The sequence below is a fragment of the Arachis duranensis genome, chromosome 1, assembly GCF_000817695.3.
Source record: "Arachis duranensis cultivar V14167 chromosome 1, aradu.V14167.gnm2.J7QH, whole genome shotgun sequence".
Classification (NCBI taxonomy): Eukaryota; Viridiplantae; Streptophyta; class Magnoliopsida; order Fabales; family Fabaceae; genus Arachis; species Arachis duranensis.
This window is the reverse complement of record NC_029772.3, coordinates 81,331,542-81,351,669: the sequence shown is the minus strand read 5'-3', so window position 1 is coordinate 81,351,669 and position 20,128 is coordinate 81,331,542. Positions and strand designations below refer to the sequence as shown.

At 37.0% G+C, this 20,128-nt stretch overlaps 3 protein-coding genes across 3 annotated transcripts; 2 read left to right on the top strand and 1 right to left on the bottom strand.

Annotated features, from left to right (window-relative positions):
- The first annotated feature begins 2,928 nt into the window (after positions 1-2,928).
- Positions 2,929-5,654, top strand: LOC107492306 (U-box domain-containing protein 19-like). Its single transcript, XM_016113306.3, has one exon. It carries the CDS (start codon positions 3,091-3,093, stop codon positions 5,173-5,175), a length of 2,085 nt encoding a protein of 694 aa, XP_015968792.1. The 5' UTR covers positions 2,929-3,090; the 3' UTR covers positions 5,176-5,654.
- Positions 5,655-5,829: 175 nt separating this feature from the next.
- Positions 5,830-7,835, top strand: LOC127748565 (bidirectional sugar transporter SWEET5). The gene is made up of 6 exons (XM_052263396.1): positions 5,830-5,872; positions 6,203-6,239; positions 6,327-6,543; positions 6,714-6,875; positions 7,119-7,238; positions 7,731-7,835. The coding sequence occupies exons 1-6, from the start codon at positions 5,830-5,832 to the stop codon at positions 7,833-7,835; spliced, it is 684 nt and encodes a 227-aa protein (XP_052119356.1).
- A 1,897-nt stretch (positions 7,836-9,732) lies between these two features.
- Positions 9,733-13,464, bottom strand: LOC107492315 (serine/threonine-protein kinase STY13). Its single transcript, XM_016113319.3, has 6 exons — positions 12,967-13,464; positions 12,316-12,437; positions 11,029-11,225; positions 10,753-10,927; positions 10,336-10,470; positions 9,733-10,242 (listed from the first exon to the last, which is right to left on the bottom strand). Exons 1-6 carry the CDS (start codon positions 13,301-13,303, stop codon positions 10,036-10,038), a joined length of 1,173 nt encoding a protein of 390 aa, XP_015968805.1. The 5' UTR covers positions 13,304-13,464; the 3' UTR covers positions 9,733-10,035.
- Positions 13,465-20,128: the final 6,664 nt, after the last annotated feature.

Sequence of the window (20,128 nt, the reverse complement as noted above, 5' to 3'; positions counted from 1 at the left end):
AGCAGCGTCATCCTGAACAACATTTTAGGCAATTTTCTAGATGGGAGTTGGCAGGAGAATCCTCCTCGACGACGTGAATCTCGGGACCTTGCCCCTCCCCAGTCGCTTTAACCTTCCGAGGTTGTGCTTGACGACTAACAGTGGCAGAGGAAGAAACTCTATCGCCACAAGCTATGATTGGAGGCTGTGTCGCTAGCCTTTTCTTCATCTCAGCGATAGCAGCGAGTCCCCCTGCCATGTCAATTGGGAAATGAAGGCAAAAAAGTAACTTGTGAGATGAAGAAGTTAAAAATAAAATAAAGCTGCGAAGAAGTGAAGGCTTACCGATGGCGTTCCGAGCAGCTTGCTCCTTTATAAGGACGTCCCTTAGAATTATCGGACACTCATTCCATAGCATTATTAACAAATTGATGCTGAGGAGTTCATCAACACTCATGCTGGATAGTCGAATTTTTGGTGTAGGGACATTATAATTCCAATAGAGATTGAATCTCTTAGCACCTTCCAAAGTCAGGAAAAAGGAGTGGTGCCCTCTACCCCCTCAATATTAAAATTTTTTTCCTTAAATCCATGATAGGATTCTTTAAACAAAGTAAAAATTCTTCTATTCCAAACACCTTGAAAAGAGATGAACCCGCAACCCTGAGACCTAAAAGAAATTGTCAAAGTCAAAAAAGTAGAAAAAGACCCTAAGTGTGGGTTCGATATCCAAAAATGAGCACAGGAGCTCAAAGCCTCGGATAATCGCTCAAGTATTAGGATAGAGTTGCGAAGGGGCACACCCCGTGTGAGTCAAAACGCTCACCTGAAAATCGAAAAAGGGTAAGCAAATCCCAATCCAGGAGAACAAAGTTTCATACATCCATAACCAATCCAGGACAGTACTGGTGTGCTCATTTATGTGGCACAGATGGTTCTCAAATCTCGGAACAGAAAAAATATACAAGTTGCTAATATCAGAATAAAAAATAATTCAAGCTTCTCGGAGATTATCAAACTCTTCTTGAGTGATAGTGGAAGGAGTGGTTTGAATCTCCTCAGACACCCAAAAATAGATGTCAACCTCGAGTTTGCTATTCATCATTTTAATAGGAGCAGGTCAGGGCCTCGGCAAATCAGCACCGCCACGCCCACGAGTCGCAATAACCTTTTCCTAGCCATCACCTACAAGGGCACCACCACTACATCACTACCACTACCAGAAAGCAAAAATTCTAAGCACTACAAAATTTTGGATATCTCAAAGATACAAAACAAATCCAGAAAAGCATAAACAGTGGGGACAAGCAAAATCATCAATGATTTGAGAAAAACTCAAATAATGGTTCTCCAACTATATTGGGCCTAAATAAAAAAAATAAACAAAGCAAATGTGAGAAAAAACTTTAAAACAGCACCAAAATAACATCAACAAACATGAAGAATGCATAAAAACTCATGTACAGGAAAGAATTTTAAAAAGAAAAAATCGCATGCAAGAACAGCGAGGTATCAGAATCACTAATCTTGAAAATGTGATAGAAGGAGTGTCGGCGACAATGAACTTGACGAGGGAGAAATATAGAAAGAAAAGAAACTACTCGTGTATAGAAAAGAAGAGGACACTGTTCGCACGAATGGGAGAGTTTTGGTAAAAGATGAAAATGAAAGATTTTGATAAAAGATAGAAATAAAAGGTAAAGAGAAAAATAATAAAAGGCTATTTAATTTTAAACTAAAATTGCATTTATTACAGAAAGAGAGAGAAAGAGAGAGTAGAACTATCGAATTGTGGAATGAGGGAATTAGAACTGCTTTTGAAATTAAAAAAACTGTTCGGTTCCTTCAATAAATTCCACGAAATTCTTATCTAAAATCGGCATGACTTTGTAAACTCGAATACCCAAGATCCTAGGACTCGGGTCTAAGAATCCGAGTTGGGAGCATTGTTCTAGATAAAAGAAAAGATAATGGATGAAGCACGAAGCAATCAAGGCTATAAACTGACTTCACAGAATAAGGTTAGATACCATAATGACTATGCCACTAAATTCTATAACTGTAAAATCTTGGTAATAATGTACTACAATAAGCACTCATTGCAAAAAAAAAAAAAAAATTCTAAAGAACAGACTAGAAAAAGAGAAACAACTAACAAGTAAATAAAATTTATTTTATTATCTAATACATTATTAATTTTAGCCTTAGAGTATCTTACTTGTTGCTTATCTAATCTGATTCTGCATTTAACGAAGTTAGAATTTTTTGTCTCTACTTCTTCAAATTGTGACATCCCTTCGAGCACGAACAAATGGGTTAACAAAAATTACCTGAAACCACTAATTAAACTCCGTGTCTCCTTAATTATTACCTTGTACTGCGGCCGTGCAATCTGTTCATGCATTGCATGCACAACTGACCCTAAACCATAAGAATTAATAATCAATATTGATTTGCAAGCGTACAATTTTGAAAAAAAAGACATAAACGTGGCAGTATTTAACTAAGCATGGTTGTTGTTATTCGGAAACCATGATTGAACCTCAATTGGACGTAACTAACATTTAGTTAATGAATCAAGGCCAGCAAGTTAACAGCAGAGTGAGAGAAAGTGAAACTGCGAAAGTAACGTTCAAGACCTTCCCTGCAGCACACGTCGGCAGTCGATTACTCCACCTGTCAGGTCGGTTCATGGGTCCCACAAGCCATCACTTCTTAGTTCTTCTCCCCTCCCAAACCTAAATCCCAATCCACTTACCCATTTGCTATCTTTACTTTCCCACCTTCTAAGCAACCATTAACCAAACATTCACAACAAAAAAAATAATAAAAAAAATAAAACTCACCTATCCACGTGTCCCTTTTCCTCCAAAAATCAGACGAATCTCTTTCTGCATTCCCTACTCTTCATCCTAGTCAACTCACAGCAGATCTCCTTCACAGATACACGCCACGTGTCCACAAGATAATCCAGTCAGCACTCAGCACAAAATGCGACTATATCCCTTCCTATAATAATTCGGGTTGGAACTTGAATCCAACTCCCAAAACACTCGGAGAGAGTAATAAACACTAGAAAATTGGTTATTATTCCATTTACTACTTAGATAAATGAATCATAACAATAGTAATAATCTCATTCATCAAAGGGACCGCCGTGTGCTATCACTACCGGCGGTGCACCCTTGCGAAGGGATATCTCCGAACACCCTCATTTCCTCCCTTGTTACCCTCTCCCAGAACATATGCAACTACCAACACAGCTTCTTCGCAACACAGAGACGAAACGCAAGAGAAGCAATCCGCCAAGTCAGTATCATCCTCTTCTTCCTTCTCGAAATTCAAGAACGAAGCTTACCAATCCCTCAATCCACCGTCCTCAGCCTCTCGGAACTTCACTTCACGTTTCAGAAGATCCACTTCTTGCTGCAAGATTGCGTACTTCAAGGCGCGCGCCTCTTGCTTCTCGCCAAGTCCAACCACGTGGCCTCCCTGTTTCAATCCCTAGTTCGCGCAGTGGCGACTTCCCTCGACGTTCTTCCTCTCCACGAAATCGAGGTATCCGGCGAGGTGAGGGAGCTGGTGGAGCTGCTGGCGAAGCAAGCGAGGAAAGCAAAGATGGAGCACGAGCCTAAAGACGAGCACATGAGCAAGAGTGTTCATTCAATTCTAAAACAGTTGGAAAAAGGAATCGAAGTGGATAAGAATGCATTGAAAGAGATCATCGAGTACCTAGAAATCAAGACGTGGAACGAGTGTAACAGAGAGATAAATCTTTTAGAAGAAGAAGTCGCTTTAGAATGCAGTAACTGCAACGAGCGAGAGCATGAGCGAGACGCTCCTCTATTGAGTAGCTTGTTAGGGTTGATGAGCTACTGCAGGGTAGTGATCTTCGAAACACTAGAAATTAGCAATAACAGAGAGAAATCAGAAACGAGAATGAGCACGGAAATGATAACGTCCGTCAATCCAGAGGACTTTCGCTGCCCAATATCTCTGGAGATGATGACGGATCCCGTGACGGTTACAACTGGACAAACGTACGACAGAGCTTCCATCAAGAAATGGCTGAAAGCAGGGAACACCATATGCCCTAAAACAGGGGAGAATCTCTCAAACACGGAACTCGTCCCAAACACAACCCTCAAGAGACTCATCCAACAGTTCTGCAATGATAACGGCATTTCCCTCTCAAAATCAACCAACCGTAACCGCGACTTAGCCAATACAATATTACCAGGCAGTGCGGCCAACGCTCACGCCATGCAGTTCGTCTCATGGTTCCTCACACGGATGCTCGCCTTCGGTACGGACAAACAGAAATCCAAAGCCGCTTACGAGATTCGGTTACTTGCTAGGTCCAATCTGTTCAACAGAGCGTGCTTGATCCAACTTGGAACAATTCCGCCTCTGCTTGATCTTCTTCTCTGCACGGACGAGAAATCCACACAGGAAAACGCAATTTCCGCGTTGATGAAGCTTTCTAAGCATGCCACTGGGCCCCAGCACATCATGGATTCTAACGGTCTGAAACCGATTCTAACGGTTTTAAAGAAAGGGCTCAGCCTCGAAGCACGGCAAGTTGCGGCGGCTACTGTTTTCTACCTTTCGTCAGTGAGGGAGTATAGAAAGGTGGTAGGGGAAAACCCTGAGGTGGTTCCTTCTCTGGTGGAGTTGGTGAATGAAGGAACCACGTGCGGGAAGAGGAATGCAGTGGTTGCGATTTATGGTTTGGTTCTTGTTCCAAGGAACCAGAAACGAGCAATCGAAGCGGGTGTCGTTCACGCGCTCGTTGGCGTGTTGGGATCGTCCGAGAAGGACGAGCTTGTAACTGAATGTTTGGCGGTTTTGGCCGTTTTAGCTGAGAATGTGGAAGGAGCGAACGCGATTTTGCGCGCTTCGGCTCTGTCGTTAATTACTGCGATGCTCCAAACGGCGTCGTTGCGCGTGGGGAAAGAGCACTGTGCTTCGATTTTGCTTTCGCTTTGTGTTAACATTGGTGCTGAGGTTGTGGCGGTTTTGGCCAAGGACCCTTCGGTGATGCCTCTGCTTTACTCGCTTCTCACGGAAGGTACTTCCCACGCGGCGAAGAAAGCAAGGTTCCTCATCAAAGTTCTGCAGGATTTCAGTGAAACCAGAGCTTCGGGTTTCAAGGGTTCCTCTGTTCCGCAGGAACCATCGCTTCCTGTTTGGTGAATCAAGTGTGCTATTAGAATTTAGAAAGCACATTATTTTTAAATTTTTTAAGGGGGAAAAAAGATCAAGTCCCTGCACTTTTGTTGTGTAAATATTGCAACATTGGTTGCTGATGTCATATTTTTAGATTTGTGAAATTAGCTCCTTGTACTTTTTTACTCCAGGAGCTAAATTTCAATAAGTAAGCCTCTCTAGTTTACGTTACAAGTTTTGTATATATCAATTTGAAATGGTGTGAAATTAGTTATTGAAGAAATCATATCCTCATGTTTGATATAATGTTACAACCGGGTCAAAATCATTTCAAAGCAAAGTCTATAAATAATCAATACGTCTGAGGATTTTGTGTCTGTTGTTATTTTTAGACAGTGTTATTCCGAAGAAAGAGAGGCTACTTGTGGCTAGGACTGATGAGAGTTCAGAGGTCAACTCTTCAACCTGTTTATATGTTGCGGTTAAGATTTAGACTACTTTTTTATCCCAAATTAGTTGTGTTATATATGATTACCTATTTATCGCATATCATGAATTATTGTTACAAATAATTAAAGTTTACTTAGTGGTCACATATTTGCTTTCTTCCTAGTGTTTTCACCCTTTCACCCTTCACCCTTCTTCCTTCTTCCTTCAGTTTGTTCTTTCAATACTTCAGATATGGCTGACCTTAATCTAGCAAGACTAATTATCGGAATAATTGGTTGGTACAAGAAATCCTCCATGTTTTTCCTTTTTCTTCCACTTTTCATTTCCCAATTCCATCTTAATTTGATTGATTATATTCTTTTTTTTTTCACTGCATAGAAAAGAACAAATATGTGAATGTATAAACAACACTTGTTTAATTTTCAGAAAATGTTTTTAAGTCAGTAATAATGAAATGTATGCAATTTAATAACGAAAATGAGAATAAAATGGAATGAATTCCATTAATAAAACCTCAAAAGAAGCCATGCATTTTATATAGCCATTTATGTTTGATCATGGAAAGTTTCTAATAATATGTGCTTGATTGATATTAAATTTGCAGGAAATGTCATCTCTTTTTGCTTATTCATGTCACCAATGTAAATCTCTTATCTCTATATAATATATATCTCTTTCTTTTTTAATAATAATATGATAATGAAATCAAATATATTTATAAATTGCAGGCCTACATTTGTGCAAATATGCAAAGCAAAATCAGTGCAAGATTTCAAGCCAGATCCTTATGTAGTGACAGTACTGAATTGTGCAATGTGGTCATTCTATGGAATGCCATTCGTGACCAAAAATAACGTTCTTGTTCTCACAATCAATGGCTTTGGCTTCTTCCTTGAGCTCTTCTACACTGGCATCTTCCTTGCATTCTCACCTTGGGGTAAAAGGGTCAGAAACAAACTAAAATTAAACAAGAGCATCCTTAATTCTCAATTATTTGGACTTAATTTGTATTCAACTCTTTTTAATTCTTACAATGCATAAGAATTAATTAAACTCTATATTTACTTGCTTGGTCCATGTTGGTGATGATCATTATTAAATTTAACAAATTTCAGAGGAAGATTCTGCTAGCCCTTTTAGCCGAGGCCATCTTTGTTGCTTTGGTGGTATTTTTTGTGTTGTATTTCGTTGAATCCTTGAAGGAAAGAGCCTTAATTGTTGGACTCATATGCATCTTCTTCAACATCCTTATGTACTTTTCACCCTTGACCGTCATAGTACGTGCGATATCTATTTCATTTTTTTAAAAAGAGAAGAAAATATTTTTTTTTTTTATCTTAAGAATACTATAATTTGACTACATTGCTAGTATGAAAATTTGGTTACTATCAATGTATTAATTAATATTATAGTGTTCTCAAAATAAAGAGTAGCAGTAAAATAACACCCATTACTACTTTCCCTATTTATTATTTATTATTTATTTATTTATGAAGTAATTCCTTTAAAAAATTGAACAGCGTCAAGTAATCAAAGACAAAAGTGTGAAGTACATGCCTTTCTGCCTTTCCCTTGCTAACTTCTGCAACGCTGTCGTCTGGACGGTATATGCATGTCTTAAATGGGATCTTTTCATTCTGGTAAATATCTAATATTAATAGTATTAATTTTATTTACTTAAATTTTTTAGCTATATATTGTTTGTTACATTATATGCTTCTCTTGCTTGAATTACTTCACTAATAGAGCTATTGAACTTCTATTTTGCTACAAGGCGATTCAGTTATTACCAAAAACCTGCTTCCTGGCTGTAACACATTACACATTAAAAAAAATGTATATACTTTTCATTGGGTACATTAAAGAAGATATATACTAAAGCTAATTAATATAGATACTCCTAGATACATATATTTATTCAACAAATTAGATAATTTGTTAAACTTAAATTGTATTTGAGATTGTGTATTAGCTTTTGTTATTGTGTTACATTTTCTCTTGAAACCGTCCAAATATGTTAAGGGATCATACAATGAACAAATGTGTTGGAACTTGGAAGCTTTTTTATATGGCTTTGATTGCTGTAGGTTATTATGAATTATGAGTGCTCTGATTAAATGTTTGAATGGTAGATTCCAAATGCCTTAGGAGCACTTTCAGGATTGGTGCAACTTATTCTCTATGCCGTTTTTTACCGATCAACTAACTGGGACCAAGAAAGCGCAATCGAAGTATAGTTTCTGCATGCTTTTAATTTAAAGCAAATAGACACACACAGTTAAAAGAAAAAGAAACACACACAGATAATTGAAGGGAAATAGAAGCTCATACATTGACAGAATTCTAGTTCTTGGGTGTCTTTCATCCAATCAGTTGCTAGTACATATGTAGTGAATAGTGATAGCATACTCTAGTTTAGTGTTATCTGCTTCTTTGCAGCAATTTTGTTTAGTATTCTAATTTTATTCGTTAATTAATTTTCTACCGCAATAAATTTATTTGTTTTCTCTTTATTCCTTTTATCTGATTGTTGTAACAGAGCAGCATTTGTTGTCTTGTAGCATAATAGCAGTATTGAAGAAAATATAGTGCCACGCAAACTACTTATCTATAGTTTGAAGGGGGAAAAATATAATCTTTATAAGAATCAACAAGTCTAGGTGTTTAAGTATTTTCTAAACCAAATTTTCAATCAAGTCATCCGGTACTTCTTTTTCTTTGTATGTACTCAGATGCTATTGTTGTTACTTCTGCTGTTTTTTTTCATCTTCCTCTTTTTCCTTTTTTTTTTATTATGTCGTCATCTTTTTTTTTATTGTGCGCTTTTTTCTTTAACATTGTTGCTGCGCTGTTACTATTATTGTTGTTGTTTAATTTCTTCTCCTTTTTCTTTTTCTTTCTCATCCTCCTTTATTGTCCTCGTCATTTTCTTCACGACTTCATCTTCTATATATGTTCCGAAAATTAGAACACATAAATTTTGATGTATAATACATAAATTTTGATACATACCACATAAATTTTAATATACAACACAAAAATTTCTGAAGAACTATATTTTCAAAACATTGACATCTAACCAACAAAATATGCAGTATAGAAATTCGGTACACAACACATAAATTTAGATACACAACACAAAAATTTTGATGCACAATACTTGAAGGACTACATATCTAAAATATTGACACACAATCAACAAAATATGCACAATACCTAAATTTTGGTATACAACTGCATAATACAAAAGAAATGTTAGGGAATCAATAAAATTCATTATTTTTTACAAGCAATTCCTTAACAATATTTAAAAGTGTGAATAAAAAGTATGTTATTATATTGCTAAACTAAAAAAACTGGGCTAATTGCTAAAATGTTAGCCAAAAATAATAAATTATGTTGGCTTTTGAGCTTTTCTCATATAAAAATTTTAGTGCACTACAAAAAAATTTTAAAAGGCCACATCTGATGTCCAGAGATCAACTCACCCAATCAACAAATTATATTTGCAACCAAAATTCATATACTATATGCAAAAAGTTTTATATTATATCAATAAATTTGTGCTACATGCAAAAATTTCTGTGCTATATTTATAAGTTTATGTGCTTTACAACCAAATTTTTTTGCTGAAGAAGCACAGAGATAAAGATGCAATAACGCATATGCGTTTTTTTCGATGGACTTGTACTTACTTTATTAAACTTGATTACAAAAATATTTATATACGTAGTATCACAGTATAAAAATAGTGCCACTATTATAAACCGTTGAACAGACCAACTAAACTAGCCTAGAGCAAAAAGAAATGGTATTAAACTTTTATTTTGATTATATTTTTCTCCATTATATGGTTATTGATACCAAGTAGAGCATTCGAAACATCATTGCTTCCCCGACACACTCTAGAAAGAATTTGGATTCTCTAAATTTTATATTTTCACTTTAGAGGATAAAGTGAGATCTCTCACCATTGAATACTTTATCTTTTATATTTTCTCTTAATCCCATCTATAAAATAAATAATGATAGATTATACTTTACCGAATCCAAATTCCTCTGGACAATATGAGAAGTTATCAAGTGAACATGAGTACATGATACATAGAGTAGAGATTAGGATACAAAAGCAAATGGATCCAATATAATCACATCAATTATGATTGCAAATTTGCAGCAGTATATCCTGCTAGGATGTTACAAGGCCAGGCTGAAAACTAATAGCATACATACCCACAGAACCCAAATCAAATGGGCAAGAATCGGTAAAAAAATATGAAAAGAAAATCATTGACATGTCACCAACTCCTACCTATATATATATTCCTCTCATTTCGGTTTCCAATTTCTGTTTTCTCCATAGATACAAAATCATTCTTCAAATAGTGAAAAAATCACTATACCCCAATTGTTTTCTTGGACTAAAGAATAAAACTTTCAAGGACCTCTGTACTTGCGGAAGCAAAGACAACCCTGTTGCTGATCAACGGGAATCATGCCTCCGCCTTTGGATGTGTCAATGGCCTCCAACATCGAGACCACCTCGTCCATCTCTGGCCGCTTATCGGGACTCGCATCCCAGCATTTCTTCATCACATTTGCTAGAGAGCTTGGGCAACATCTTGGTATTTCTGGTCTCAGATTCTAAATTTACAAAAGGAAATGATGGATTATATTATAATGGATTCAAACATAGAATAAATGAGACAAGGAATCAAATAAAGAAGGAAAATGTACCTGGCGAACCACGGCTGAAGTAATTTCTGAGAAACTTAGGTCAGGATATGGCATGTCACAACAATAAATCTCCCACAAGCAGATTCCAAAACTGTACACATCACACTTCCTGTTATAGGGGTTGCCATTTAAAACCTGTAAGCCACCATGAACAGTCAATTACGTAGGCTGTCTCTTTGTTTTTTATCAAATAAAAAATTTTCATCAGATCATTTTGTCTTCATATTCACAAGCTAGTTGCTGACATTAAGGTCAGTATTTTTCATCATTGATGAATCCAATGATATGAAACCAGAGATTGAAAACATTCATCCCCATTTTTGGATGAAACATGGAAGCCAGATATTTCCATTCCCTGTTGGATGAATTATATTTGGATAAGTGCAATTCTTTGCACTAAGAATACTAACTACACACCTCTGGAGCCATGTAACCAAGAGTGCCAGTCTCCCCAGTCATATCATTAGGATTTGATGCCTCCACTCGTGCAACCCCAAAATCGGCAATTTTAACTGTACGTGTCTTATCCAATAGCATGTTTTCTGTCTTTACATCTCTATGGACAATCTTCTGCGAGTGAAGGTAACTCAGCCTGCAAAAGCAGAACGAAGTGAATTCAATTTGGATGATTCTCCAGATTACGAGAGTTTTACATTCAGAGCATGCTAAATCACAATCAAAATGGATAGATACCCTCTTGCAAGATCAAGTGCCAGCTGGATGACAACCTTAAAGGCTAGTTTCCTCCTCCTGTTCTTTATTAAGTAAGATTTAAGTGTTCCTCCTGGAAGATACTCAACAACAACACAACAGATATTGCTCGGCATGCTAATTACACCATTCTCGGTTTGTATCTGTAGTTCTGAAGACCCCATAGTTGCACCTATAAACTAAAAAATGAAAAAGTAAATAGTTTAATATGGTGGGGAAGAAAAACGGCTGCAAAAATGTGCATAATAACTTTGAAGAGAGTCTGAGAGAGAAATAGAGAATCAACGATTAAATATCACGCAATGCGATTGAAGGAAAGAGATGATCTCAAGAAGAAAAAAAGAGCATATGAGGCATTATGATTGTCATTGTCCTCTGTACTTGCATCCATCTTTTGTCCAACAAAAGACTGAACGACTAGGACAAAGACCATGAAACACCCCAACTTGCCCAACATAGCATGTGAATGGACTTGAATGTAATGCATATATAGCATATCTCTGCTTGCATCAGAAAATGCCTAACTTCATATAGGGAAGAGTTGTTACTATTACATTATTACTAAACATGTGAACTGTTCCAAAGAAAAAATTCACCATGAATTGTAGGACCGTAAGAAAAAGCTTCCATGATTAGTAGATTTCAAAACAAAGAGATGCTGAGCCAAAAGGAAGTGCCTATTCACATCTGTTTATCCTCCTCCAACTTATGGATACCTCATCCTACATTCTCCTAAACCTCAAAATTATTTCAATCTTCTATACCCTAACTAAATACTAGAAATCTAGTCCAGGAGAATAAGAGGAAAAAATAAAATCAAGGTCAAGGGCATCCATGCTCCTGTGTTGCAAATAAGCTTCAGTAATATTGAGTTTCTTGTATTTCAGAAATGAAAAAATATCACATGAATAACAGCAACAAAGGACACTTGTTTCCACAACAGAAAGCAAATTCATGTTAAACTTAGGCAAAGGTTGCAGATAAGGTGGTAAGAACAGAAATGGAGACTAATCCCTCAGAAGCTGAAACTACCTAAGTTGGCGTCCTTGGGCGTTAAAGAATTACAAAAGGCCTAAACACTTGACCATTGACACCTCTATAAAAAAAAATTAATACAACAACAAAATAAAACACAAAACCGAAAGGTGATATATACAAACGTAATATGCAAATCATACTAGCATATGCGTCACTGGAATGTACAAGCTCAAAAAAGGTTACACACAACAGCACAAACACCACAAAACAAGAAAAGGTATTCAAATTAACCTTTGTGACATTGGGATGGTCAAGTTTGTGCCATACAGCAACTTCCTGTATAAAGGCTGACCTCAAAGAATTAACTTCGGCTTCCGTCCTTTGCCCTTCTTCGCCCCAATCCAGCAATTTGACTGAGCATTGAGCAAGTAATCACAAATAACTATGATGAGCAAAAATCGGCTCAAAACAACAACCAACCAAACAATAGATTCTGTATTCATTTGATTCACCACACCTAAAGACTAACACCACCACCAAAGGGGGGTCACATGAAAAAGTAAGACACAGAAATCATCATCGAAATCACCAACATTTTTTCACAATTTGAACCTAATTACCTAACTCCATGTTGCAAGTTAGACGCTGCAATAGGAAGGCACCCAGTACCATCAATTAGACTAAAAGTCAACTCTTTTCAAGAAGAATTCAAAAGAGCAAGGGACAAAGCGAAATTGAAGTTGAATTGAAGCAAAAACCTTGCTTAGAAATCAGAATTCTTTACAATTGCAACAATTCATGTTCATTAACCAAAACCAAAACAAGTAAACAAACAAAAAAAAATCGATCTTTAATCGCAAGAACAAAAAAACTACGATTGCGTAAGTTAAATTAAAGGGGAATTGAACATCTAAACCAGATAAAATAAAAATAAAAACTAACCAGCAACATCTTGAGAATCATAGAGAGCACGGTGAACAGTGCCGAAAGTGCCACGCGCTATAACGGACTTAATGATGAGCTTGGAAGGGTCAATTTCCCAATCCTGCCTCTGCTTCTTGAAAGGACTACTAACGGGACTCTTGAATTTGGGAGAAGAAGAAGCGCTTGTGGTTGTGTGAAGCTGAGGAAGAAGGTTGTGATGGTGGTGAAGGTCGTCGTCGAGGTTCTTCTTCTTGTCCATGGTGATGACCTTGTTGAGATGCCTCTCGAGCTGCTCATCTATGCTCTTCAGATCAATCTGATCGGCTCTCACGAACCCCTCACTACCCTCTTTCATCTTCTTCTTCTTGAAACACAATCACAAGCAGCGAATGAAAGAGAGAGAAAGAGAGAGAGAGAGATATGTGAGGTTTGAGGAGTTGGTTATTGGTGTGTTTTGGTGTTTCTTGTTATTTCTCTGAACCATGTGGGCACATGGAATTGCCTGCTCATAACGTGTGCCTCTGACCCACTCACCTCTCTCTCTTTCTTTCCCTTCTCTTCTTCTTTTTCCTTTTTTTTTTCTTAGACAAAAATAAAATAAAAGTAGACATCGTCAATTAAAATCGTATAAATGTAACATATATTTTAAATATGGAAAAATTTTTAAATTTTCTATAATTTTTGTACTCAAATACTTATAATCAACGGCAAATTAATCGTTATGTTCATTATTCAACCATGATATTTTGGTAGTGAAAAAATGTAACACCGTGCTACACAAAATTTTATATTCTAATCGTAAATTAATGATAGTAAAATGTTACCACACTTAAAAAACATACATATATATAATTATAAAAAAGATAATATTATAACTAGAAGCTCATAAAAAAAATAAGTATTGAGTCGTTAATCACACACGAATGTGTTATCACAATTAATCGTCGCATCCTAAAGCGGAAAATATTATAAGTTCAAAATTGAGGCTAAAGAACTTGACTATGGTTAGTGGTGTTTTAGCTAGAAATGGGTGTAGTACATATATTACAAATTGGTGGAAGTGTCAGATAAAAGATTAAACACGCGGAGGGCATATTGAATACAACATGTGGGGGCCGTGATTACCATGTGGCGAAGTCTAATTGCATGGAGTTGTAGCATATGGGGAGGTGCTGAGTCAGCACAGAAAGTGTGTTACACGTGGCAAACTGTCATTGGCTGATAAATCAAAAAGTGGGAAGGGGGCGGGAAGCGTGTTGAGTTAGCACGTGGGGGGCGTACTGAATGCTCCCCTATATATATGGCAAAGCTCGAGTTGAAACCCATTTTGGCCCCTAAAATTTTCGATCGGCCTCAATTTCGACCCCCAAATTTATAGTTACCCAATTAACACCCTCAAATATTAGATTGTGTCCCATGTTTACCCCTGTAGCTATCTCCGTTAACGGAGATTTGATGTGGCACGTTAAGTTGACAAAGTGTGTATCCACGTGGCACCCAACTTGCCAAAATGGATGTGTGATGAGTGAATGACGTGGCAAAAGTTGAATGAACTCAATTTCTCTAGTAAAGTCTCGAACATATTGGGAAAAGAGGGTTGCAAATTGAGTTCATTCAACTTTTGCTACATCATTCACTCATCACACATCCATTCTAGCAAGTTAGGTGCCACGTGGATACACACTCTGTCAACTTAATGTGCCACATCAGATCTCCGTTAACGGGGGCAAGCGTGGGGCACAATCCAATATTTAGAGGTGTTAATTGGATAACTATAAATTTGGGGGTCAAAATTGAGGCCGGTCGAAAATTTCAGGGGCCAAAATGGGTTTCAACTTGGCAAAGCTCGGTACCATTTTCATTGCGAGGAAGAGTGTTCTTTGAGTGTGTTGCTAGTGTAATGGAGGGTACTGCAAACTTGATAGTGTATAGCAATGGTGAGATTATACAGAATACTCATGAAAGAGTGAGGTTTGTGTGTCAAAATCCATTTTCATTTGTGGTTCCATGCACCATGACGTTAATGGAGCTTCAGAACGGTCTCTGTCAAAATATGGAGAACAGTATATTGACGAGAGTGAGTAGTATTTTGTACAGGAATTAGTTTTTGGTGGTCTAATACAGTTTGATATTATGCCGATCATTGACGAAGCGAGTATGCAGAATATGTTCCAAATTCACCGGCAGACTCAGATGCGACAGCCACAGATTGAGCTGTATGTTGAGTTTGAAAACGTAGAGGTAGATAGGATTCAAAATGATTTACATATAGAGGATGATAGAGCTGCAGTGTACCAAGGAATGAACAATGACAGTGAAAAGGACTTTGAAGCCATTTATGAAGCTGGCGATGAAGACGAGGATGGTGATGTGGGAGTCGAGACATCAGTGGAGAATGTAGTCATTCATCCCGCAGTTAGTCAACCGATAAACGTCCCACCTTTTATGCGTAACTTGGATCTTGACGCCATGAATGCACCGGAATTCCTGGAATATGCAAACATAGGTACGTGATGAGTGAATAATATGTTTTTGTGTTTTTATATTTTGGATGGATCAATGAATGATGATTTCTGGTTTCTGTAGGTGTTGCTGACCCTGAGGACGAAAAGTTCAGGATTGGAATGGAGTATACTTTAAGAAAGTCTGTCGTCACAGCAATTAGAAGTTACACTATCTCTAGAGGAGTCGACTACAATGTTTATGAGTTTGAACCACAAACGTTCTATATGTAACACCCTAATTACCCTAAGCCTTACCTCATGCCATAAACCAAAGGTTAATCAAGGGATACGATAATTCTAAGGCTCATACATAAATACATATATAGAAGGAATAATAATTCTAGAAGCCCGATGAAGAAAATAACTCAAATACAGGATTTGAAAAGCGTAAAACGTACTCACGAAGCTACTAACTTAACGCATAAGATATAGATATAATATAACAAAATATAAAAGTATAATAGCATAAGAATCTTGCCACGGCTTGCGGAGTTTAAGTCGGCTAGCAATATACAGACAATACAAAAATCTGAAGATTTAAAATAGCTTATACAAGTTTTTCCTCTCAAAGTAAGCCTCTACGCAAAAGTAAAAGCAAAAGTGAGAGTACAAATCAAAATAACTTTACTAGCAACAAAATAGAATAAGATCCTCCCCTCTGTTACCATCAAACAACTCACTGAGGTGGGTTGCGACCTACATCTGAAAAACAACAACAACGTATGGAATGAGAATCGAAGGTTCTCAGTATGGTAACACTACCTAGTAATGTAAGACATAAGACCCCGGGACGCCAGAGACAATCCTAGAGCTTCATACCAAACAGATATTTAAGCTTAAACGAAATAAATAAATTAAACCGTAACCAATAAATAAAGGTATCTAAACTTAGGGGATTTCTATCTAAAACTAGCCACCATTGTCCCACAGCTTTCACCAACCTACCCTTCGTGCGATCCCATCACCGACGCCTACCTAACCTCCTCAACGCCGAACAACCACAGATAATGCAAGCAAGGAAAGCACAGATAGTATTCATATATATAACAAGTAATTCAAGAAGCAAGTAGACATGTTATACAATTAGGAAAGCTCAAGTAAACAAAGCAAGCAAGCATAAAGAAGATGCATATGATGAATGTCTGTCCTATTGGCTGTGATATCACGTGTCGGTTGTTGTGCCAAACCTGACAGAAAATCTGGACGGCAACTCCCGGATCAGTATCTCTATTGCGCATACTAAGGAGGAATAACTGATGGATAAGTGCCCTACCACCTTCTCCTTCAGAGGAAAATGTTCCGAGGGAGAGTGTCCTACCACTTTCCTCTGGATACTGCATCATTCCGTGGGTTAGTGCCCTACCACCTTGCAACCAGAGAGAAACCGATGCTCAGGAGGAAAATTCCGAGGGAGAGTGCCCTACCACCTTCTCCTTTCAAAGGGAAACATTCCGAGGGAGAGTGCCCTACCACCGTCCTCTCGAGCAATAATATGAGTGAGAAGCCCAACTTCAAGCCTCACATCCGAACGTAGGCGGGAGACTGTCACAACCCCTACGACGGATAACAATGCATATCATAATCATGTATTCAATCTTAGAGGCCACTCCTCATAGCACACCTCCACTCATACTCATTTCATCAACCATAATCATTCATTTCCAAGTTTCAACTCATCACAACCATCATCAATTCATAACTTTCCATCCCGAACCCACAAGTTCTTTAATTTTCTCAATTCGTAGATCTCTCTTCTTTCGCACTCCACCAAACCCATCATCAGTACACAAGAAACCTAAGCATCCGTTCTCTAACTTTTCAAAATAATACCAAACCAAACCTCTCAGGACCTTTCCCATGTTTTAATACCCAAAAATAAGCCCAATAGTCTTAAAATGGTGTCACAGAAGCTTATAATCTTGTTGAGAAGGTGAAATAGTTGAAAACAAAACTTAAGTTTGAAAAACAAGGCGTGTGCATACGCACAGGGGTGTGCGCGCGCACGCCCAGGAAGTTTTCAAATGTGTGCGTGCGCATAGAGGTGTGCATATGCACAGGTAGTAAAAATTTTAACTCTGTTCATCCGCACAAGGCGTGCGAACCCCCTAAACAGAGTGCACCTTCCAACGTGTGCGTGTGCACAAGGCTGTGCGTGCGCACATACCAGAAATCACAAAATTATGTAACTTTGCATAATTTTATATTTTGACACCCAACTTTGAATGATCATAACTTCCTCTACAAAATTTCAATTCTTACAAACTTTATATCAATTTAAAGAGTTTTTAATAAACTTTAATTTAAAGCAAATTTCAAATTTAAAAACTAAGGCTCGAGTTATGATCCGTCAAAGTTCACCAAAAATATGTTTTTACCAAACACTAAAAACTCAAATTTAGCCAACTCTCAATCCAAAAACCAACTCAAACACTTTTCAACCATACCAAACCAACCCAAAATTCATACCAAGCATTGCTTCAACCATTTTCTCAATCACACAACCTCCTAAACCATTCAACAAGTCTAAATCTAACCTAATTCACATAACATTTTCACCCTAAACCAACACAAAACCATAATCCTCAATCAAGATTCTCAATCATCAACAATTTACACAATTCCTACATCAAGAATCCAACATAATCAACTTTAACATAATCCCACTACTCATAGGCATCCTCTACCCTATCTCATCATAATTTCACATAATCACAATAATCCAATCGCAACATCAACAAATCATAGTTGTTATTCTTCCACACAATCATCACTATTCAACATCATAATTCAACAACATCATCATAATCTCCATTATCACCAACCGTCTATTCATCAATTAATAGGTCACATATTCATAATTCCAATCCATCATAAACATTGTACATTTACATATTACCATGAATTTTCATAATCCTCATGAGTCATCAATATAATCAATCACCATCAATACTCATCAACACCAATAATTTCCAACCATAATTATCAACCACCATAATCAATAACAACCAACAATAAAAAATCGTCATGAATACCCATCTTCCAATCTCAACACCCACCAACACAACTCATCAATAATCATCATCAAACATACATTTATATAGAATTAACCATACAATCACACCTTTCAACATATCTTATGGTCAATTAGCCTAAGTGTCCATGAATATTATATATTACATAGAGGAGACTGAAACTATACCTTGGCCATTCCCCAAAAAGTACACCGCACCAAGATTGGAGTCCAACAAGCCACCAAAGCTCAAACTAACATCATATATATACCAAGATCAAAACCTACAATACAAAAAACAACTAAACACAAGGGTTTAGTGAAACCTTATCTTAACCAATGAGATTAGGGAGTAAAATCCAATAATTACCCGCTACTAGAGATCACCTAAACAAGCAAAATCACAAAATCTACTCAAAACCATGACTCCAAAAATGCAGAATTCTAGGGCTGGAAATTGGGGATTGAGATGCAATTTCTTACCAGGTTTTCTTAAATAGAATCTAAGAGCTCGACGAGAGCTTCATGTGGTCGCAAACGACTCATCAATCGGAGGTCCGTAGCTCAAGTTATGGCTCCCAGAAGGTGATGATGAATAGTACCACCGTCTCCTCTCTCTCAATCAGCGCCTCTCCTTCTCTTTGTGCTGGAAAAATGAGCTCAAAGCTCATTTAGTGAGCTTATATATGTTGGGCCTTGGGCCCGGTTTGGGCCTAGTCTAATTCGTTAGCGTTTTTTGTCCGTTTGGCCCACTTTGGGCCAAAACCTTTAAAACTAACACTCGGTTTTCAATTCTAAATTATTTTTATCATTTCAAAACAATAAATCAATTTCTCAAAATCTTATTTTCCAAAATACGCGGTACTAGACGGACTAGAGCCGGTACTTCCAGCTTAAAGTGCCAGTACACAGTTTTACAAAATCTTTTCGAAAAAGATACATTTTCAACTCAGAAAAATTCATTGAAATCAAATTTCACCTTTTTATTTTCAAATTAAAACTTCTAAATTTTGAATCTATTCCGGGTACTAAAATTATTTTACTAAAACGGTTTTACGTGAAAACTCCGGTTATTACATTCTCCCCTCCTAATAAAATTTTCACCCTCGATAATTCGAATTCGACTTCCGCTGCGTCACTCTGATTATCGTCACTAAGAATCCAAAATTTTCCTGAAACCAAATACCAATTTTGTGATATTTTTCAAAACCTTTAAAACAAGTTCAATCCAAATGAGTTCATTGTTAAAACCTTCTCAAAAGAGTCAAAGATCATTTATTTGTAAATCAATCACTTTGAAGTATGATTTTCCCAAATTCATTAAAATCTTAAATAAGAATCTTTAAATTTGAATCCATTTTGATAAGTTAACTTACAAACCAAAATCACAGGCTAACAAAATCATAGAACTCACTTTCCTTTGTAAAACGTATCATTTGATCAAAAAGTTCCAACCTAGTTTCAAAACCAAATCATTTAAACCAAAGTTCCGAACCAAAATTAAAAATCATTCTAAGCTTTAAAACCTTTTAAACACGAACGGTGATATTCTATACTATGAAAATAAGTTAAGGTTCGATTACCAGCTTCATAATTACCTCAACCCCGTTGTTGTGATCGACCCGCCTCATGTGTTCCTCGGTGTGGACAGTCTCTAACCAAATAT

Coding starts and splice junctions, on each gene's coding strand:
- LOC107492306 (XM_016113306.3), top strand. CDS start 3,091: ATGAATCATAACAATAGTAATAATCTCATTCATCAAAGGGACCGCCGT.
- LOC127748565 (XM_052263396.1), top strand. CDS start 5,830: ATGGCTGACCTTAATCTAGCAAGACTAATTATCGGAATAATTG. Junction 6,544..6,713: donor TCTCACCTTGGGGTAAAAGG/GTCAGAAACAAA, acceptor AACAAATTTCAG/AGGAAGATTCTGCTAGCCCT. Junction 6,876..7,118: donor TTTCACCCTTGACCGTCATA/GTACGTGCGATA, acceptor AAAATTGAACAG/CGTCAAGTAATCAAAGACAA.
- LOC107492315 (XM_016113319.3), bottom strand. CDS start 13,303: ATGAAAGAGGGTAGTGAGGGGTTCGTGAGAGCCGATCAGATTGATCTG. Junction 12,438..12,966: donor TGATTCTCAAGATGTTGCTG/GTTAGTTTTTAT, acceptor CTCAATGCTCAG/TCAAATTGCTGGATTGGGGC. Junction 10,471..10,752: donor TTGGTTACATGGCTCCAGAG/GTGTGTAGTTAG, acceptor GGTGGCTTACAG/GTTTTAAATGGCAACCCCTA.